Raw genomic sequence first — 24014 nt, forward strand, 5'->3', positions numbered from 1 at the left:
AAATATCCAACAGGCAGCCACCTTGGATTTTTAGAATTGAAGATTGTGATTGCTTTATTCTTGAAAAAAAATGATGGAATTTTTTTTTCTTCAAATTTTGGCTCAACTTGTTCCTGTCTTTAGATTATTAAGAGAAAAAGGAGAAAAGTAGAGAGAAGATCAGTCTGAGTGACATACACTGTGTAGTAGAACCATTGATGATCATTCAATGGTGGGCGCCAAGTTTCTGGGATTTTTTATTAATAGTAACTACAATCATAGGAGTTAGTATAACATAATGTAAACAGTAGCTTATAAAAGTATATCAAAAAGTCTGACATTACATTGTTGGAATATATAAGGTATTCAGTTATGACTTGCGTACAGTACACTAGTATATTAAATTATCTGACTTTACAGTGTTGGAATATATATAAGGTATTATACCTATATATAATGTCAGATAATTGTACACGGTATACAATAGTGACTTACAGTGTATTAAATGATCTGACATTACAGTGTATCAAGGAGGAAGGAACTCTGATCAAGCTGTTACATAGAGGAGATGTTGGCAAAGTCCAGTACCTAGACGGCCAGATATGGGACCTCAACCGCAAAGCTCTCACTCGAGTAAGTTAGCTGACCATCCACCAGATTAATTCATGTACATGTATTGTGTATTGACAACGTTTACTGTGATTGGTCTGTCATATATAGAGGGAGGTGACAAATGGCATCTGTGGTTGGTTTGTCACAGAAGAGTGGTGTAATTGACATATTATGCGACTGCATTAGTCAGTCAAAGAGAGGAGATTTAGCAACGTGACTGATTTGATTGATCTGTTATAGAGAAGTGCTAAATTTACATCTTTGTGTCACAGAGAGGTAAATGTATTGAAGTGTGTGATTGGTCTGTCACAGAGAGGTAAATGTATTGAAGTGTGTGATTGGTCTGTCACAGAGAGGTAAATGTATTGACATTTATGATTGGTCTGTCACAGAGAGGTAAATGTATTGACATAAGTGATTGGTCTGTCACAGAGAGGAAAATGTATTGACATTTGTGATTGGTCTGTCACAGAGAGGTAAATGTATTGACATCAGTGAATGGTCTGTCACAGAGAGGTAAATGTATTGAAATCTGTGATTGGCCTGTCACATAAGGGTCTATGTATTGAAATGTGTGATTGGTCTGTCACAGAGTAGAAAATGTATTGAAATCTTGTGATTCGTATGTGACATCTTTCATGAGTAGTTAGGCACGTTCCTTGTGGCTTTTTTTTATGATAATTCTTGTGATAAAAACCACATAGAGCTAAGTGCTTTGAGATGCTCCAGTCAAACTGTGTTATCTCAAACTCTGATAATTCAAAGTCCATGTTTAACTGGAATGACTATTTCAGTTCTGAGAGTAAAAATTCTGTATCAAATTTACTTGATGACCTTGTATGCAATGGATATCCTAAAGCGTTTTGATGATCTCAATGACTTTGAGATCACAGGTTCAATTGTACTTGTAGATTTAGTAAACAATATTGTTAAGCGATCGTTGATTTAACTTCTAACAGGTTCATACATTTAGCAAAGATGACTTGGTGGAGATACTGGGAGACATGGAACAGGTGAAATTGTTACAGGCTGGTCACGGTGGCTGGAACGATGACATGAAACAGGTTAGCACTGTACACACTGTTATTGGTCCCCTACCAGTGAAACCGGTGGGGGGGGGGGGGGGGGGGGGGGGGGGGGGGGGGACTTCAGGTTTCCTCTCCCTCAGTCATGTATGTAACTAATGTAAATTTACATAATTCCTAAGTTTGTCAGCACTCTAAGCACTCTAGTGCTGCATTTCATTCCTTGAAGGATTTTGATCAATCTTCACTCAATGATAAAGAACTATTACATCGTTAACTAGTTAGAGTTTAAGGGGTTTTGGTCAAGGTCAAGGTCACTGTTACTAGTTACAGTGGGGGTTGGTAGGAACATGTAATACTGTAGCACTAACCAGTATCACTGATATGCTTGTTGTACAAGCCTTTCCCCTGTAACTTTATAACACCTCCTGTAACACATGTAGAGCATCAGGTCTGAGTCAGAATCATCTTTTAATTACAGTTTACCTAGAATACATAGAGATATCAATACACAAAAAATAAACATTTGAAATCATTTAATTCACCACATAAAAAAGTGATTTTGTCATGTCATATATCCCAAGAAAGTTGGAAAGATAGCTATATATAGTGTTTGCAATTCAGAGGGATTGGTATTTAGAAGTTTTTTAATACTATGATAAAGAAGGACTGATTCCGTACAAATACAATTCGTTCGGTATTCAGAGGTGTTCGGTTTTAGAAGGTTAGGTTTTCGGCAGTTGCACTGTATATACATCACATCCAATTTCTTGTCCGAAGTACATATTTGAAACCATCTCTTGCCTCAGGTGCTGAAGAAACAGGGACGAATTGCACGAATAGACAGTGATGGAGACATTCGTGTGAAGGTAGATGATCGTATGTGGATCTTCAACCCTGCTTGTATCATGGCATGCACCCCAGAAGGAGCTGCCTCGAATGCACCACCATCTCTGATGGGAACATCTGTGGTGGTAGATGATGATGAGGAGGACAGCTCAGAGGAGATGGAAATGAGCATCAGTGGAAAGGGTAGGCAAATATGTGCTGTCAAGATTGTTGTTATACCAAACTTACAGAAAAGTCCAAGGGAAGAAATTAACTCTGATGGGTCAAAAAGGTCAGGCAAATACCAACTGATTCTGAGAGGTGTAAGGGCATATAACTCTGGAGGGTCAACTGATAGAGAGGTCAAAGGGAAGTAGCTCTGGTAGGTCATAAAGGCCAGGGTCCAAGGGAAGTAACTCTGGTAGTTAAGAAAGGGCAGGGTCCAAGGGAAGTAACTCTGGTAGGTTTGGTTTGTTTTGTTTGTTTTGTTTAACACCCTATTAACAGCCAGGGTCATTTAAGGACGTGCCAGGTTTTAGAGGTGGAGGAAAGCCGGCGTACCCAGAAAAAAACCACCGGCCTTACAGTCAGTACCTGGCAACTGCCCTACGAAGGTTTCGAACCCAGAGGTGGAGGACTAGTGATAAAGTGTCGGGACAACTTAACCACTCGGCCACGTTGGCCCCTCACTCTAGTAGGTCAGAAAGGGCAGGGTCCAAGGGAAGTAACTCTGGTAGGTCAGAAAGGGCAGGCAAATACCAACTGATAGAGAGGTGTAAGGGGAAGTAACTCTGATGGGTCATCAAGGGGAAGCAGTACCAAACTGATAGAGATGTCCTAGGCAAGTAAATCTATTAGGTCAGAAAGAATAAGCAAATATGGGCTGTCAAAAGATTGTGGTTATACCAACTTATAGTTGTAAAGGGAAATAACTCTGGTAGGTCAAAATGGGTAAGGGTAGGCATTATTATAGTGTCTTATAAAATAGTGAGAATTTTTGATTTACTACAGCTTGTTGATCCTATCTACATAAATCACTACTGTACATGACAATTTGCAATTTAATACAAACTGAATCAATTTTTGAAAAGACTCCTCTTGTCCACCTGCAACTTTTCATATTTTGGAAAATTTTCTGTCATAGAATTACTTAAGCCTTGTATGAACTGACTTTTGACTCAGATGGCTTTCAGGAATAAAGACACTAAACTGAGAATCCTGATATTTTTAATGAACTGTAGAGATGGTAGTGTGAAGTGCTGTTATAAAATGTTTGGATCACTTGGATAACATTATCAAAACTGAGTATGTTGATTCTTATGCCATCAATCTGTTAGGGTACAGTATGTATCCCCTAATACAGGAGTCCAGTATATTAATATTTCTATTACAGATGTATCTGAGACAATAGCTCAGCTTTTTGTTGACATGCTGAAAGTCCAACCCCCTCTACAAGCTGCCTCTGCTAACATTGTACAGGCAGCCTCTCAGAATGACATTAACACAATACAACAGGTTCTCAGCCAGACACCCGACAAGGTAAGATATATATATATACAACAGGTTCTCAGTCAGACACCAGACAAGGTAAGATATATACAACAGGTTCTCAGCCAGACAACAGAAAAGGTAAGATATATATATAACAGGTTGTCAGTCAGACACCAGACAAGGTAAGATATATATACAACAGGTTCTCAGTCAGACACCAGACAAGGTAAGATATATATACAACAGGTTCCCAGTCAGACACCAGACAGGGTAAGATATATAACAGGTTCTCAGTCAGACACCAGACAAGGTAAGATATATATAACAGGTTCTCAGTCAGACACCAGACAGGGTAAGGTATATATACAACAGGTTCTCAGTCAGACACCAGACAAGGTAAGATATATATACAACAGGTTCTCAGTCAGACACCAGACAGGGTAAGATATATATAACAGGTTCTCAGTCAGACACCAGACAGGGTAAGATATATATACAACAGGTTCTCAGCCAGACAACAGACAAGGTAAGATATATACAACAGGTTCTCAGTCAGACACCCGACAAGGTAAGATATATAACAGGTTCTCAGTCAGACACCAGACAAGGTAAGATATATACAACAGGTTCTCAGTCAGACACCCGACAAGGTAAGATATATATACAACAGGTTCTCAGTCCGACACCAGACAAGGTAAGATATTTATACAACAGGTTCTCAGTCAGACACCAGACAGGGTAAGATATATATACAACAGGTTCTCAGTCAGACACCCGACAAGGTAAGATATTTATACAACAGGTTCTCAGTCAGACACCAGACAAGGTAAGATATATATATAACAGGTTCTCAGTCAGACACCAGACAGGGTAAGATATATATACAACAGGTTCTCAGTCAGACACCAGACAGGGTAAGATATATATACAACAGGTTCTCAGTCAGACACCAGACAGGGTAAGATATAACAGGTTCTCAGTCAGACACCCGACAAGGTAAGATATATATACAACAGATTCTCAGCCAGACACCAGACAGGGTAAGATATACAACAGGTTCTCAGTCAGACACCAGACAGGGTAAGATATATAACAGGTTCTCAGTCAGACACCCGACAAGGTAAGATATATATACAACAGGTTCTCAGTCAGACACCAGACAGGGTAAGATATACAACAGGTTCTCAGTCAGACACCAGACAGGGTAAGATAAATATACAACAGGTTCTCAGTCAGACACCCGACAAGGTAAGATATACAACAGGTTCTCAGTCAGACACCAGACAGGGTAAGATATACAACAGGTTCTCAGTCAGACACCCGACAAGGTAAGATATATATATAACAGGTTCTCAGTCAGACACCAGACAGGGTAAGATAAATATACAACAGGTTCTCAGTCAGACACCAGACAAGGTAAGATATATAACAGGTTCTCAGTCAGACACCAGACAGGGTAAGATATACAACAGGTTCTCAGTCAGACACCAGACAAGGTAAGATATATAACAGGTTCTCAGTCAGACACCAGACAAGGTAAGATATATATTCAACAGGTTCTCAGTCAGACACCAGACAAGGTAAGATATACAACAGGTTCTCAGTCAGACACCAGACAGGGTAAGATATACAACAGGTTCTCAGTCAGACACCAGACAGGGTAAGATATACAACAGGTTCTCAGTCAGACACCAGACAAGGTAAGATATATACAACAGGTTCTCAGTCAGACACCAGACAAGGTAAGATATACAACAGGTTCTCAGTCAGACACCCGACAAGGTAAGATATATATACAACAGGTTCTCAGTCAGACACCAGACAGGGTAAGATATATACAACAGGTTCTCAGTCAGACACCAGACAGGGTAAGATATATACAACAGGTTCTCAGTCAGACACCAGACAGGGTAAGATATATATACAACAGGTTCTCAGTCAGACACCAGACAAGGTAAGATATATACAACAGGTTCTCAGTCAGACACCAGACAGGGTAAGATATATACAACAGGTTCTCAGTCAGACACCCGACAAGGTAAGATATACAACAGGTTCTCAGTCAGACACCAGACAGGGTAAGATATATATACAACAGGTTCTCAGTCAGACACCAGACAGGGTAAGATATATATACAACAGGTTCTCAGTCAGACACCAGACAGGGTAAGATATAACAGGTTCTCAGTCAGACACCCGACAAGGTAAGATATATATACAACAGATTCTCAGCCAGACACCAGACAGGGTAAGATATACAACAGGTTCTCAGTCAGACACCAGACAGGGTAAGATATATAACAGGTTCTCAGTCAGACACCCGACAAGGTAAGATATATATACAACAGGTTCTCAGTCAGACACCAGACAGGGTAAGATATACAACAGGTTCTCAGTCAGACACCAGACAGGGTAAGATAAATATACAACAGGTTCCCAGTCAGACACCCGACAAGGTAAGATATACAACAGGTTCTCAGTCAGACACCAGACAGGGTAAGATATACAACAGGTTCTCAGTCAGACACCCGACAAGGTAAGATATATATATAACAGGTTCTCAGTCAGACACCAGACAGGGTAAGATAAATATACAACAGGTTCTCAGTCAGACACCAGACAAGGTAAGATATATAACAGGTTCTCAGTCAGACACCAGACAGGGTAAGATATACAACAGGTTCTCAGTCAGACACCAGACAAGGTAAGATATATAACAGGTTCTCAGTCAGACACCAGACAAGGTAAGATATATATTCAACAGGTTCTCAGTCAGACACCAGACAAGGTAAGATATATACAACAGGTTCTCAGTCAGACACCAGACAGGGTAAGATATACAACAGGTTCTCAGTCAGACACCAGACAGGGTAAGATATACAACAGGTTCTCAGTCAGACACCAGACAAGGTAAGATATATATACAACAGGTTCTCAGTCAGACACCAGACAAGGTAAGATATACAACAGGTTCTCAGTCAGACACCCGACAGGGTAAGATATATATACAACAGGTTCTCAGTCAGACACCAGACAGGGTAAGATATATATACAACAGGTTCTCAGTCAGACACCAGACAAGGTAAGATATATACAACAGGTTCTCAGTCAGACACCAGACAGGGTAAGATATATACAACAGGTTCTCAGTCAGACACCCGACAAGGTAAGATATACAACAGGTTCTCAGTCAGACACCAGACAGGGTAAGATATATATACAACAGGTTCTCAGTCAGACACCAGACAAGGTAAGATATATATACAACAGGTTCTCAGTCAGACACCAGACAGGGTAAGATATATATACAACAGGTTCTCAGTCAGACACCAGACAAGGTAAGATATATATACAACAGGTTCTCAGTCAGACACCAGACAAGGTAAGATATATACAACAGGTTCTCAGTCAGACACCAGACAGGGTAAGATATATATACAACAGGTTCTCAGTCAGACACCAGACAAGGTAAGATATACAACAGGTTCTCAGTCAGACACCAGACAGGGTAAGATATATATAACAGGTTCTCAGTCAGACACCAGACAGGGTAAGATATATACAACAGGTTCTCAGTCAGACACCAGACAAGGTAAGATATACAACAGGTTCTCAGTCAGACACCAGACAGGGTAAGATATATATACAACAGGTTCTCAGCCAGACACCAGACAGGGTAAGATATATATACAACAGGTTCTCAGTCAGACACCAGACAAGGTAAGATATACAACAGGTTCTCAGTCAGACACCAGACAGGGTAAGATATATATACAACAGGTTCTCAGTCAGACACCCGACAAGGTAAGATATATATACAACAGGTTCTCAGTCAGACACCAGACAAGTTAAGATATACAACAGGTTCTCAGTCAGACACCAGACAGGGTAAGATATATATACAACAGGTTCTCAGTCAGACACCAGACAAGGTAAGATATATATACAACAGGTTCTCAGTCAGACACCAGACAGGGTAAGATATATACAACAGGTTCTCAGTCAGACACCAGACAGGGTAAGATATATATACAACAGGTTCTCAGTCAGACACCAGACAAGGTAAGATATATATACAACAGGTTCTCAGTCAGACACCAGACAAGGTAAGATATATATACAACAGGTTCTCAGTCAGACACCAGACAAGGTAAGATATATATACAACAGGTTCTCAGTCAGACACCAGACAGGATAAGATATACAACAGGTTCTCAGTCAGACACCAGACAGGGTAAGATATATACAACAGGTTCTCAGTCAGACACCCGACAAGGTAAGATATATATACAACAGGTTCTCAGTCAGACACCAGACAAGGTAAGATATATATACAACAGGTTCTCAGTCAGACACCAGACAAGGTAAGATATATATACAACAGGTTCTCAGTCAGACACCAGACAGGGTAAGATATATATACAACAGGTTCTCAGTCAGACACCAGACAGGATAAGATATACAACAGGTTCTCAGTCAGACACCAGACAGGGTAAGATATATACAACAGGTTCTCAGTCAGACACCCGACAAGGTAAGATATATATACAACAGGTTCTCAGTCAGACCCCAGACAAGGTAAGATATACAACAGGTTCTCAGTCAGACACCAGACAGGGTAAGATATATATACAACAGGTTCTCAGTCAGACACCAGACAGGATAAGATATACAACAGGTTCTCAGTCAGACACCAGACAGGGTAAGATATATACAACAGGTTCTCAGTCAGACACCCGACAAGGTAAGATATATATACAACAGGTTCTCAGTCAGACACCAGACAAGGTAAGATATACAACAGGTTCTCAGTCAGACACCAGACAAGGTAAGATATATAGAGGTTACACAACGAGTGATTGTTGGATATGGAATTAATTTCACACGAGTAAGTTGTTTTTTAAAAGTTAGAAAAGACACGAGCTTTAGCGAATGTCTTTTGCAACTTTTGAAAAATAACTTACGAGTGTGAAATAAATTCCATATCCAACAATCACGAGTCGTGTGACCTGTCTCTACCACAATAATATTGGCTTGAATCAAAGGGAATCGTGGCCAAGTATAATTTTGCGTATGCAACTAAAGTGTACCGGTGACGTCCAGGACCCGGCGATGTGACGTCATTTGATTATTGATGACCTAAATAACAATTGCAGTTTGGGTCAAAGTTTGAATTCATGACCAATCAAAAGACCGGAAGGTCATATACCACTAGGCCATATACCACTAGTGGTATATAACATATATTTACCCAAGTAGGCAAATTTATACAATGGCTTGAGAGTGGAATAACACAGCATAGTGTGGTAAAAATGTGGTTACTGTCAGAAATCAGACAAGACATGGTACCCTTTGAAGTACATAATAAATATGTATTTCACTTCTTCTGTTGCCAGATGAATTGTTCTTTCAATTTATTTTTCTCAGTATACTACTATGATAGTCTTTGCCAGCAAAAGCAATAATTCACGTTACAAGCTATGACCATTACGCTTGCACCTATCCATCCACTATAAGCAATAAACAAATATATTTTCATACCCCCCGCAATGAAGTAAGGGGAGGTTTACTGGAATCAGGTTTTCCGTCCATCCATCCGTCTGTCCGTCTGTAGACACAACAATGTACCGGCTACTCCTCCTAAACTACAGAGGGAATTTCAACAAAACTTTATGGCATTAACCCTTATACATTTTAGATGTGAGTAATCTATATCATGTTGTAATTTTGTGGTTACCATGGTAACCAGGTCACTATACTTCATTTTTTTGGTGTCTGTAGACAAAATGATGTACCGACTACTCTTCCTAAATCACTGAGGGAATTTCAACGAAACTTTATGGCAATTACCCTTGTACATTGTAGATGTGCGTAATCTATGTCATGTTGTAATTTTCTGGTTACCATGGTAACCAGGTCACTATACATGTACTTCGTTTTTTGGGTGAGGGGGAATTTTGTCCAGTCAACTCCTCATGATCATAAACCAGTGAACTGCACAGGAGTGATAGGGACCATGTGTAAATGTGCATGCATGATATTTCTCTACAGAATTTTTGGTTTCCATGGTTACCATGTTTCAATATCCATATTCTTGTGGAAAACTCGGACAACTCCTACATAGCTATTTCATTTGAAATACACAGGAATGTTAGGGACTCATAATGTTTACATATGCATGCAGGTTTTTCCCCACAAATTTAGGTTGCCGTGGTAACCCGTACACTAGAAACAGGTTTTTGTTGGAAAATCTTCACCAGAGGAGCGGTGGAGGAGCGGGGGGTATGAGTTGGCCCTCTGGACGACAGTTCTATTTTGAAAATAGTAGGAAATATGGTATTACTCTTTAAACAGTATTCTGTCACCTGTTTGATATAAGGATAAAATCATTGTTTGACAGAATTAATCTAAAGATAAAATCATTGTTTAACAGAATTAATCTAAAGATAAAATCATTGTTTAACAGACTATTTTTAAGGTGTGTTGTATTTTTACCTGAAGGTGAACTTTACCCAGGATGGGAAGACAGCCCTACACCTGGCTTGCTATGAAGGACATTCTCAGATTGTGACACTTCTCCTGGAACACAAGGCTGACCTTGACCTTAAGGATGGGGAAGGAGACAGTGCCCTGCACTATGCTGCCTTTGGGTATGTGGCAACGTTAACAGACATGGAATTCACTGAGGGAAAATCAATTACAGCATCACTGGTCCATTATGCATGTTTGGGCTCAAATGATGAACCATAGTGGTCCAATCTAATACTTAGTAGTATCTTGAATTACTCTTAAAAAGGTATAAATATGTGAAATTTTGCAATTTCCTGTATGACAAGTTGTCACCAATATTTACTGGGACAACAGACCAAATTTACTGGCCCTGGCCTTTTTTTCACCCTTTACATCTTTACTTAATTAACATGTTTTGTATTTTTTTTCACTTACTAATGACGTTGAATTAAACTCATTCAGAGGTATTTCTCTGTAAAATGCCCTGTTCTGTGACATTGTATTTACTTTCAGTTGAACATCAACACACAGGTGCAATTCAGATCTCTATTTTGTCCATGGTGTATTGTATATTCAATATATCATCCTTGCCTACAGGCTACCATGTTCTATTGTGACTGTTGAGGTTTGTTATTTTTAATTCCTAGGTCATCCGAGATGAAGTCTCAAGTGACCTACATATGTATAATGATTTCCTTTTGTCCAGCTTTGTGTGACGTGCGATGTCTATCGTGTGTTGTAAACAATTTACATTTTCGTCTTCTCAATAACTGAGAGGTCTAGGATCATGATATTGGGCCAGTAGCATATTGGGTTGAAAGGCTACAAAGTTTGTTCAAATTAATGTCCTTGACCTACTTTCATGGTGACATGGGTCAAATGTGTTAAAAATCTTTAATTGACTTCTTCCCAACCAAGGGGCCTGCAGAGTCATGATATTGGACCAGTAGCATGCTGGGAGGAAGTACTACCAAGTTTGTTCAAAAGAATGATTGATGTACCTTAAAGGCCACAGATCTAGAGGTCTAATGGGTTGAAATCTTTAAACTACTTCTCAGTAACCAAGCAATAAGCAAGTGATATTGGGATAGTGGCATGCTTTGATAACAGACTGAAAAGGGCGTTCAATTGAATGACCTTGAACTACATTCAGGGTCACAGTGTTTAAATGTGTTCATCAACTATCAGTTTGTATTTCAGAACATTGGCTTCTTGTTGAACATTCATTGCATGAATATATCTCACATTTTATTATGAGATGAATGCAACTCGTGATCATCTCATATTTGAGCTATCATAAAAGCTTAGAAAGCTTTCCTATTTATTTAAAAGGAAGGAAACAGAAACAATGAAACAGTTATTGGATAAGGGGGCAAAGGTCAACATAGTGAATAAGGCTGGTCATAGTCCATTACACATCTCTATTGGAAAGGCATGTGTGGAGGCAGTGCAGGTTCTAGTCCAGTTTGGAAGTGATGTCAACATAAAGGTATGTAGCGTCTAAACTTCAGTATTGGTAGGGAATTACTTTTGGGTATACATGTAGATAGTGATCAGGCTGTACAATTTTTAAAGTCCCATCAAAATTTGAAATACCTTCCGAGCATTGGTTACATTGTCTGGTCCAGAGAGAAAGTTGTCATCATTCAAAAAGGTGAAAATAGATATACATACGTATAATGTATTTTTCTCACACCTTTGCATATTTAAGATACATTTGTCCCATGTGGAACACCCATGTAGGATTAATAGAATCTTTCACCCCTTTTGGGGTGAGATAGGGGGATCTCAACCCTCGGAGGGAGATTGTTAAATTCCCAAACAAGAGGCTTGCTCTTTTCTCTTACCCTGTTTTCCAATCGAAGTGTGAAACAAATCCAAACGTATGTAAACAACAACAGGTGGACGGCAGATGACAGTTGTGATATATATAAGGCTTCAGCAGACGCTTTACACCTTATGATGTTGATTTCATACAAAATATAGTTCCGTTTAGCTTGTCAAAAAGAACACCAAACACTCAGTAAAATCTGATAATTAATATTTATTTTAATTTGATTTGATTTGTGAATAATATTGATATTTAGCATTCAAACGCTCGGGTCAGGTCATAGTGACGTCACCCTATCGAGAACAAGAGCATGCACATTCAAAGAGCATGTGTCGCTTGTCTTTTCCCTAGGGTGAGATAAGAAAATCCCGGTAAAACTGTGGATACCCCAGTCCAGGGTGAGAGAAATCTCTATCCCACATAGGTTCACCGATATTAATTGTGGTCATTGACCTTTAAATTCAGTCATATTGTTACTGTTTGTCAAGGATTTATTTTTTACTGCGGAAGACTAGATAGTTTTTATTGTGCAAGCAAGTAAGGCGTACATGTAGGAATATGACGTGATGTCAAACATCAGTCGGCAGTTTTCTGAAAGCCGATCACCCCTGACAAACATAATTAAATATATATTTGTTGTTATCTTGACACTTTGACAGTCAGCTTATTTTTCACATAATGTACCATGCTTTTTTCTCATCTTGCCAGATATGTAATTGGTTTTATTGTCGGTCACAGAGAAAAAATATAAAGTTTCTATGGTTTTGCAATGTTGGATCAATTTCCCCATGCAATTTATCAAACAGGTGTGAGAAATATAGACCATCATACAAAAAATGTATGTTAGGTATGTGGAATAGGGAATTCTACGCTCGGGTGTAGAATTTGGGGTCAGAACCTGAGGTAGATTTTCCCTATCCAACATACCTACATATGATGAATTCTATTAATCATAGTGACATAGTGACGGTAGACAATTACAAAGACCAAAAATTTTGTTTTCTTTTATAATATGATAATAAAATCAATTTGCATCAGGATTGTGAATTCTGCTTTACAAGAACATGATTTAGTATTATTAGTCTATTTTATTTAAACAGAATTTTCAAATTTTCAAACCACCATATATGGATAGGGAGCTTTAAATTGCACACTTCGGATCTTCACGCGATATTACATGGCTGGTGCTCACATCAACTGAGCTATCCCAGCCCAGTTTATGTAAAGGATATATAAACATCTTTCCAAATAACATTTAATACCAAACTAATGGACCTCATTCCAAACAATAATTTTGAGCTTTATACACAGGCAAGTGATGGAGACACTACCATGCATGATGCTGTACAACAGAAAAATGGACAACCCGAGATCATGGAAGCTGTTCTTAAATCTCACAAAGCGGATCTCAAAATCCCGAACAAAGATGGTTTCAATTTACTGCAGTGGGCAGGACTGAAGAACAATGTTGGGTAGATACATATCAGTATTTGTAGCTGTAGTGTTTCCTTGTCCATACAAAGTAGAAGATTGACTCGAAAACAATTTACAAATCTTTGTGACAAATTTATTGCCAAGTTCGAAACTTATCTGAATAAAACACATTTACAAGGCACATACAACTTTTTTGGGCACTATATGAAATAAAATGATTCTCAAATATTCATTACAAGATAATATTTTATAGTTATCACTAGATTATTTAAAAATGGACTGAAATGAAATGACCAAACTTTATTAGTACAATGGAGTTCATTCAAGGTAAGCACCAATTTGTTTATTTGATAAACAGTCTTGCATCTAAATGTGTTTCAAATTTCAGGGCAATGAAGCTGATTTTAGCACTGAATAAAAACTTTGTTAACGACCAGACCATGGACGGGTTTACAGTTCTCCATATCGTAGCCGCTAATAACTTTGTGGATGCCACTAATTGCCTTGTTGCAAGATCTAGATCTGATGTGAGTACAATTATATTGAATATATTATGTGGGCACCACATTTAACCTTAATTAAATCACACTCTCCAACATGGAACATCGGCAACATGGATCCTAAATAGAGCCAGTCTAACTAACTTTAGCTTAGCTTCAGTTGGGAATCCATATATAACTTGCCTGGATACCATACAGTAAGCAAGGGATGGAAAAATAGGGGAAACTAAGTATGACTTGGAATTAATTGTAACAAGCTCAGGATAAGTTTGGGGTCTAAAGAAACACACTACTTTTTGGCCAAAATTAAAGATATACATGTACTTTCCGAGTAATAATTGTTAGTTGAAAAAATGGGCCTTTAGGAAACTAGAACTGTGAACCGATGACTGACTAATAACGCAGCCATACTTTTTTTTGCATGATTTTAGCAACAAAACCTATACAGTAATATTTGTTTTCCCTTAATACCCCTATGTACCAAATTGGGTCGAAATTGGACAATATCTAAACTCCAACCAATCAGAGGCCACCATTTGCCTTGGCATGATTGTCATGGCAACAAAACCTATATAGACAAATGGCATATCCTAATATACATGGCAAGTGAGCTTATGCTGTGGTGCGCGTCCGTCGTCTGGCAGGCCGGGCGGCGTCAACTTTTTCATTTAAACAACTTCTTCTTAATGACCAAAAGGCCCACGGACTTGATATTAGGCCTGTAGCATCCTGGGGTGAAGGACTACAAAATTTATTCAAATGAATGACATTGGTCTTCATTCAAGGTCACAAAGGTCAAATAGGCTAAAATCTTTCCCTGACTTCTTCTCAATAACCAAAAGGCCCAGGGACTTGATATTAGGCCTGTAGCACCCTGGGGTGAAGGGCTACCAAGTTTGTTCAAATGAATGACCTTGACTTTCATTCAAGGTCACAAAGGTCAAATAGGCTATAATCTTCAAAAGACTTCATCTCAATAACCAAGAGGCCCAGGGACTTGATATTAGGCCTGTAGCCTGTTAGGGTACTTGACAGCAACCATAGTTTGGAGAAAAATTGTTGCATGCACATCTACACATGGGAATCAGATCACACGTTTAGGAGGAGTTGTCTGGACAGAATTTTTCGGTGCACAGACAAGCTGATTCCAGTAGGAGGAAGGTTGCAAGAAATCTTCAATCATATGACAATATTGATAATAATTGGGATTGTTGGTGAATTTATCTTGCTACATGGTAGACATTTTATTCATGCCTTGTTGGTTGTTTTCGATGTAGAGCCGCTTGAACATTGACATTGGTGACAAGGAGAAGAAAACACCACTGCATTATGCTGTGAACGGAGGTCACAAACAGGTGATCGAGCTGCTCATAGCTGCAGGTGATACTCATATTTACGGTCACACATAGTCAACTTTATTTATGGTCACATTGATTCAATATTCTTTATTGTCACGCCAATTAGTAAACATATCTTATGTATGAAGACAATTTAAACAGCAGTTTTCATTTCATGAGATTTTATAAAAAAAAATCTTAGAAATTTATATTTTCATGAGACTTAATATTTTTTCTCATAGTGCAAAAAACTGATATAGTGTAATGCTGTCACAATGGACTATGGACAGGTGCTATCAAAAATGATCCACATTTTATACATGTACATATTAGTCTAGACTAAGTAACATATGCAAAAATATTCCATGAGTGAATTCACAGGATATATAACAGGCTAAGGATTGTGTGATTAATATACTGACAAACCATATCTAATACAATATGTTATATATTTTGTTTTAGAATCTGATGTGAATGCCCAGGATGACTTCGGGAATACAGCCTTACACTTGGCATTAAGTAGATCAGGCCCATCAAAAGAGGTTTGTAACATGATGACTCAATTAGGTTAAATGATGTTCCGACTAGCCGTAACAAGTAGGGTAACTTTATATACTGAAGTGCATATTTTAGCAATTTTCATACAGGAAGCATTTCACTTAATTTTGATAGCTCTAATGGTGGTTTATCAACAATGTGGCAAGCATTGTCGTGCGTTAATTTATCATTGTGCAAATCCATTTTAATTAGCTTTAGCGCTAAGATTTGATCATGCTATATATATGATTATAAGTACATTTACATTTATTAATTGAAAAAAGCAATGAATGAATCTGAGAGTTTGCTAAAATGATTTATCATTCCAGTGTGATAAAATCATGGGCGCTAAAAAGGATCATGAAGTAACAACACAGATTGTCTGTCTGTTACTCGAGTCCCGTGCTAATATCACACTCAAAAACAAAGATGGTGACACACCCCTCGACCTAGCCGCTGACCCTATGGTTCGTATGTTCATGGAAAGGTCAGTACTTTTTATTTTTTTTTTTATTTTGTGAGCATCACTTAAACATACTAGCTAAATATAGACTTTATGAGGACAAAGGTTAATTGCCATCTAAATGATTCGACAGAATGGATTAAAATAATTTTCATTTTTTTTTTTTTTTTTTGATTAGCAATTTTTTGTTTGTTTCATGCTTTTTAACTTCTTTTAACTTAGATATATGAAACCAGGATGGCAAATGTTACAGTAAAAGGTTGTACTGTAGTGTAGAAGGAATACATTCTTCATCCTCAAGGACTATAGAGATGATACCATTTGAAGAAAGTTTACACTATAAATATATCATACTTAATTCAAATGGCAGCGATCAGTACAGTATATAATTATACCCACGATTAAATTCCCTTGTAGACTGGCCGATAAAGCCAAGCACAACAAGTTTGAAACAACCAAACGAGGCATTACCCTACCCTCTACCTGGGATACGATGAAGACTGGCGAAAGCTTTAAACGCATACTTGTTTCTGTAGAGGGGGGTGGCATGTTGAAGATGGAGTATGAAAATGTGTCCAGGAAGTTTCATATCACGCTACCCCAGGCAAAGATCTTCAGTATTCACCGTGTCCAGAACATGTATCTGTGGGAGGTCTACTATCTGTATGTACCTAGTCCAGTTTTATACTATTATACAACCAGTTTCTACCAGTTTGGCAAAGTGACCCCCCCCCCCTCTCTCCAATTAAATGATTCGCATTAAAATCACTTATCCTAGACCAATTTTGTTGTTGTAAAAATGTATAGAATAAATTGACTTATACTGTTAAAGGTTTAGTGAAAAGAAGTCGCTTACCATTTCCAAAAAAGATGATAAAAAGTTTTTCTGTTGACTCCCATCCTCTGTTCACCTATATTTCGCTCTAAAGTCAACCTATCCATCCAAAGTTGTACTTTTTATAATGATACAACATTGTTTTTATCAAAATATGTTTAGTAATATATGAAAATCATATTATAGTGACTTTAGTAGGGGGTGGCGGGTCATTTTACCATGAAGGAGATTAAGACCAAATTTTATCGGAAGCATCATTTGTTGAATTTGAACCAATTTTTGTACGAGTTAAGAGCCAGTTTCACCGGTTGTATTTTTTTTTTTTTTTTTAATGAATTTATTTACAATAAGAAAGCAACATGATCAATCATATACAGATAAAAGAAGAAGTCTTTCTTTTAATAGTAAATTCATATGACCCATCCCAGATGTGGGGCATCAAAATCCTTACAGAATGTTATACACTTACTTCTAACATGACCTATGTTTCTGCTATATGACTTCAGAAAAAAGCGTCAATTGGAAGGGCAGTATGGAATGGGTGGAGCCAATGAATTGGAGCTTTTCCATGGGACACTCCCAGATAAGATCGATAAAATCTGTAAGGAAAATCTGGATTTTCGATTGGCTGGCGAGCGTGTTGGTGCCATATTTGGTCAGGGGACATATTTCGCTGTAGAAGCTAAGTACTCAGATCTATACGCTCAGGCAGATGAAAAGTATCACAAATTCATGGTGCTGACACGTGTTTTGGCAGGGAAGTGTTGTGTTGGTAAAAATCAGTACCGTCGCCCACCACCTGTTGATCCATCTGACCAGCATTCTCGACTCTACGACTGCTGTGTGGACAACGTGAAGAACCCAAAAATATTCTGTTTATTTGATACCAATCAATATTATCCAGAATATATTGTTGAATATAAATAACATGGCTTATTTAACTTGTTTATTTCTGTTCTGAAGAATAACAAGAATGAGCCATTTTTGATATATTTACATGCTTACTGGAGTGATATCTTTTGATAATGTGCTGAGACCTGAGTAGACTGTTGTATACTACATGTACACAATGTTTATTGATGCAGCACCTGCCATACAAATAGAATTGTGTGCTGGAGAGGTATATTTATGCTTTATTTGATAATATATTCCATTATAATATGACAAAGCAACAAAGATCGACAACCAACTTGTATATTTACCATTTACTTGAAGCTTTAAAACATTTGCTGAGCTCTTCAGGTAGGATCTACTGTACAAACTTATTAAATTATTAAATTATAAGGAATGATTGATGTAAATCTGAAAAGACAAATTGAAAATTATTATATTGATATTTCATTATATTTAGTCTGTAATTATGTACAATGTTGCTAAATTTGAAGTTCTGTTAAGTTATATTGTATGACTGGATGTGATAGAGAATCTGTAATTACATTTTGTACTCCAACGTCAAAGCACTACTATACATTAAATTACTGCAGCCTATACACAAAGCGTGGAACAATATTATGATGTGGGTCATTATACCTAAAAAAGGTAGTTTTACATGGCATTGAAGGCCTTTATACAATGGATTAGGCACGATGTACGAAACAGTAATGTAATTTTAATAAGTATTAAATTTCACCTATTTCACGAATGAATCCTGGTTTTTATAATATTGATGTTTTTTACAGTTGAATTATATCAAATTGAAATCAAATTCACTAAGGATTTAATAGGTTCAGATGATCTTGGACTTATACATTAGTAAACAAAATTATTAATTCCATCCAATGACCTACAGATATATAATTATTTTAACTAGCTATAATATGATAATTTATGATAGATACGTTTTTTCTTGACACTTGCACCGATATACATGAATATTCATTAGAATTGCATATCTTTTCATTACACTTGCAGTTTTGTAGCAAGAAATAGACTGTTATTTGTAATAATATAAAACTAACTACATGTAGTTGTCTGCAATTGTGTGCTTATTTCATTGCTGTGTATTAGCCATGGCCATTTTGATATAGAGACAATGTCTACTTTTAGAAGCAGATGACCACCTCAATGGCTGAACAGCTTGAGAAAATCCTGTTGCTAGCAATGCAGGGATGTTTAAATTGGACTAAGGTGAAAGACACAATCTCGAGGAATACACACTGTTCTGGTTCGCTTTAGAGCTACTGATTTTTGGGAAAATGAAGTACTCAAAACACATCATAGAACTGTATAATTGTTCCATTTCACCATGTTAAAAATGTAATGGATGGCAGAAAAATCTGTTTCTAGGGAAGTGTCTTTCAAGCTGGAGTGTAAAAACATTCTGACGAGAATGGCACTCTGTGTTTGTAGGCTGTGAAATATGTACATTGGTAGGACCACATTGAAATATGTGCAATTTTGGAATCTGTTACTGTTAGGGGAATTATTAATTCTTAAATACAATGGATGGCTTATACTGGCTTTATAGATCAAGCTCCCTGCTACTGCTGTAAATCCTCAATACCACAGGTGTTACATTACAGTAACTGTACTTTCGCGGTCTAGGACCGCTAGAATATGTCCATCCTCACTACTCTAGGTGTTATGTTTACTATACTTTCGCACTCTGTGACCACTAGAGTGTGTCCATCCTCATACAGGTGTTATGTTTACTATACTTTCGCACTCTGTGACCACTAGAGTGTGTCCATCCTCATACAGGTGTTATGTTTACTATACTTTCGCACTCTAGGACCACTAGAATATGTCAAACCCGACACTCCAGCGGTTACGTTCACTTTCGCTATCTGGCACCCTTGGCATATGTCGTGGCAAAATTTATGTCTCAAGCACGGTCACTTCTTCTATTAAACAAAAAGGCTGATTTGTTCTTAGATATTCATCAAATGAATCCTAAAGTCGTCATATCATTGAATTGACCTGTTTTTGAGCTTGTTTGTTGTTCCATTGTGGTTTTCACAACAAATGCGCTAGCTAATTAGTGAATTGTCAGGTGCGTTTTTTTAATAGATTTTATTTGTTTGCTTTCGATTTTGCCATGATTTATACCATGGTACACTAACCACTAGACTGTCACGGATGCTGGTGTACATGTGTATATCAAAGGTTATTTGTTAATGATATTGTATAATAAATGTAACATGTATTGATCAACTGCCATAACAAGCAGATCAATATTTACAAATTATACTTAATTACGATAGGGGACTTGACAATTCAACGTGATTTCCCTCAATGTTAAAAAACAGCAAAGAATACCGACATGATAACGAAACTAATTCTAACTCGAAATCGATAAAATGAGGGCGAGGAAACATTTGTAAAGTGTAGGTAAACGTCTTCTTAAAACGTCCTTATCATTGTACCCCAACATCAGTGTGTGTCTTAGTTGGTGAGATGGATATTGAACGGTTGTCCTTGTTATAATATAGAGGTAATCAAATCTCGAACGTGTATGCTCAAATAAGTTTGTCCTTCCTTCAGTTGTTATATAGTGGTTTCACGGAGATACATTTTGGGAATAGATACTTCTGTCAGTAATCAACTAATATCAGAATCAATTACGTTGAGTACACATACAAAACTAATTCTTCGTATTTATCATTAAACTCTTTTCAATCACACCTACGCAGTGATGTTTTACATAAATTATAAATCTAATAGTTTAAGACAAGATCCTGGAATTAATTTCTCTTGTGATTTTTTGGTCCCCCTGTGTGAAGGGAGACTATATATCTATGGTGTTACTTTCGCCGTCGACAATATTTCACATTTCACTGGAAATTAGAGATTCTGGGAATCTGGACTTAGAAAGTTCTGTGTTTAGGCAAATTTCTCAGAAAAAAAACATCAATGCTATTCCGACTAAACCTGGAGTGTTGTAGTGTAGTTTGAACGTCTCTGATTACGTGTATTTTTAGCCCACCATCATCAGATGGTGGGCTATTCAAATCGCCCTGCGTCCGTGGTCCGTCGTCCGTCCGTCCGTCCGTCCGTAAACAATTCTTGTTATCGCTATTTCTCAGAAAGTACTGAAGGGATCTTTCTCAAATTTCATATGTAGGTTCCCCTTGGTGCCTAGTTATGCATATTGCGTTTTGAGACCAATCGGATAAAAACATGGCCGACAGGCAGCCATCTTGGATTTTGACAATTGAAGTTTGTTATCGCTATTTCTGAGAAAGTACTGAAGGGATCTTTCTCAAATTTCATATATAGGTTTCCCTTGGTGCCTAGTTATGCATATTGCGATTTGAGACCAATCGGTAAACAACATGGCCGACAGGCAGCCATCTTGGATTTTGACAATTGAAGTTTGTTATCACTATTTCTGAGAAAGTACTGAATGGATCTTTCTGAAATTTCATATGTAGGTTTCCCTTGGTGCCTAGTTATGCATGTTGCGTTTTGAGACCAATCCGAAATCAACATGGCCGACAGGCAGCCATCTTGGATTTTGACAATTGAAGTTTGTTATCGCTATTTCTGAGAATGTACTGAATGGATCTTTCTGAAATTTCATATGTAGGTTTCCCTTGGTGCCAAGTTATGCATATTGCGTTTTGAGACCAATCTGAAAATAACATGGCCGACAGGTAGCCATCTTGGATTTTGACAATTGAAGTTTGTTATCACTATTTCTGAGAAAGTATTTAAGGGATCTTTCTGAAATTTCATATGTAGGTTTCCCTTGGTGCCTAGTTATGCATATTGCGTTTTGAGACCAATCAGAAAACAACATGGCCGACAGGCAGCCATCTTGGATTTTGACAATTGAAGTTTGTTATCACTATTTCTGAGAAAGCACTGAATGGATCTTTCTGAAATTTCATATGTAAGTTTCCCTTGGTGCCTAGTTATGCATATTGCGTTTTGAGACCAATCTGAAAACAACATGGCCGACAGGCAGCCATCTTGGATTTTGACAATTGAAGTTTCTTATCACTATTTCTGAGAACATATTTAAGGGATCTTTCTGAAATTTCATATGTAAGTTTCCCTTGGTGCCTAGTTATGCATATTGCATTTTGAGACCAATCTGAAAATAACATGGCCGACAGGCAGCCATCTTGGATTTTGACAATTGAAGTTTGTTATCACTATTTCTGAGAAAGTACTGAATGGATCTTTCTGAAATTTCATATGTAAGTTTCCCTTGGTGCCTAGTTATGCATATTGCGTTTTGAGACCAATCTGAAAACAACATGGCCGACAGGCAGCCATCTTGGATTTTGACAATTGAAGTTTGTTATCGCTGTTTCTGAGAAAGTACTGAAGGGATCTTTCTCAAATTTCATATGGAGGTTCCCCTTGGTGCCTCGTTATGCATTTTTGGACCAGTCTGTCCTGAAAACAACCTGGCAAACAAACAGCCATTATCGTTAAATCTCAAATTTCTTATATAGCTAAGATTCCCTTGTTTGAAAAGTACTGGAGGGATGTCTCAATTTGCACAGATTAGTAAAATGAAGGGAAAAGTAGAGAAAAGATCAATCTGACATGGAACCTATGAAGATCATTCAATGGTGGGCGCCAAGATCCCTCTGGGATCTCTTGTCATAATTTTAGGCTTGGTTGTACAAATATAACTGACATTTTATTTTAATAATAAAAACTATTAAAATTAAACTGTAGAGTCTGGTTGTATATATGTTCATCTGAATGAAATACAGTTTGTCCCTATAATGATGTTTTAGCCCACCATCGTAATATAGTTATTACTTTTCAAATTACATATACACTTGGTCTGTGGTCTTGTTGTCCATTCATTTATCTCATCACCCATAAATAATTCTCGTTATCACCACTCTTTAAGATTTCAAGATCTATAACATCGTAATAGGACTGTGTATTTTTTTTTTGGATTGTACAGAAGACGGACAGGTACCTGGTACATGTACCTAATACTACTTTATATTAGAGTTAGATACCATAGAGCTGGAACATAAAGTGAATCATACAGGACTCTAGGACTCGTCAGTGACGTTAGGGACAATATACAGCTGTTGTCGCATAATGACAATGACAATTTGTTTATTCTCATAAACAGTGCAGAGAATATAAACATTAACACATGGATAACAATGATATATGTTCGACGTGTCACTTTCCGTTTGATCTAGCGATAACGGTAGCTCCATCCCTTTTAGTTATTCCTCAATTTCGGAGAACCTCATTGGTCGACATGCATTTTCCAATGAAATTGCTGATTTGTTTGCATATTAGTGTCAAATGTTGCCGTCACCATTCAGATATAGTGTACTCCAAAACCGCAGAAAGACTGATAGCCCGAGTTTCCTCTGGCCTTGACGCCATGTTCTTGACACCATGTTTGGTGTAGGATATGTCAGGGCCAGAGAAATCAGTCAAGTCTTAACAATGTTCATTTTTTTAACCAAAGAAAAAAAAAGGTCATGAATCAAGTTTGTTACATATACATGTATCTTGACCTCAAAATTCTCTATTAAATGTTTATTATCAACAATTACACAAATATCATTTATTCATTTAAAATTAAAGTGATCAAAGTTAGCGTTTACTAACCTGCACATTTGTATGAATCCTTATATAGAGATGTCCTTTACACATGTTTGACTTCATATAAAAGACTCAAAATTGGTTAAAACCAGTTA

At 37.5% G+C, this 24014-nt stretch overlaps 1 protein-coding gene across 2 annotated transcripts in view; it reads left to right on the plus strand.

The window, feature by feature from the left end:
- Positions 1 to 21005, plus strand: part of LOC117345421 (E3 ubiquitin-protein ligase MIB2-like) — a 44326-nt gene extending 23321 nt beyond the window's left edge. For both annotated transcript variants that reach the window (XM_033908496.1, XM_033908495.1), the window contains exons 7-19: positions 502 to 612; positions 1551 to 1655; positions 2426 to 2648; positions 3838 to 3983; positions 10437 to 10585; positions 11778 to 11934; positions 13588 to 13748; positions 14099 to 14237; positions 15488 to 15590; positions 16010 to 16089; positions 16414 to 16571; positions 16965 to 17210; positions 17889 to 21005. In XM_033908496.1, the coding sequence (XP_033764387.1) occupies positions 502 to 612; positions 1551 to 1655; positions 2426 to 2648; positions 3838 to 3983; positions 10437 to 10585; positions 11778 to 11934; positions 13588 to 13748; positions 14099 to 14237; positions 15488 to 15590; positions 16010 to 16089; positions 16414 to 16571; positions 16965 to 17210; positions 17889 to 18309 (2199 nt within the window). In that variant the 3' untranslated portion in view covers positions 18310 to 21005. The remainder of the gene's footprint in view (positions 1 to 501; positions 613 to 1550; positions 1656 to 2425; positions 2649 to 3837; positions 3984 to 10436; positions 10586 to 11777; positions 11935 to 13587; positions 13749 to 14098; positions 14238 to 15487; positions 15591 to 16009; positions 16090 to 16413; positions 16572 to 16964; positions 17211 to 17888) is intronic.
- The last annotated feature ends 3009 nt before the right edge of the window (positions 21006 to 24014 follow it).

This window comes from Pecten maximus, chromosome 16 (genome assembly GCF_902652985.1).
Source record: "Pecten maximus chromosome 16, xPecMax1.1, whole genome shotgun sequence".
NCBI lineage: Eukaryota > Metazoa > Mollusca > Bivalvia > Pectinida > Pectinidae > Pecten > Pecten maximus.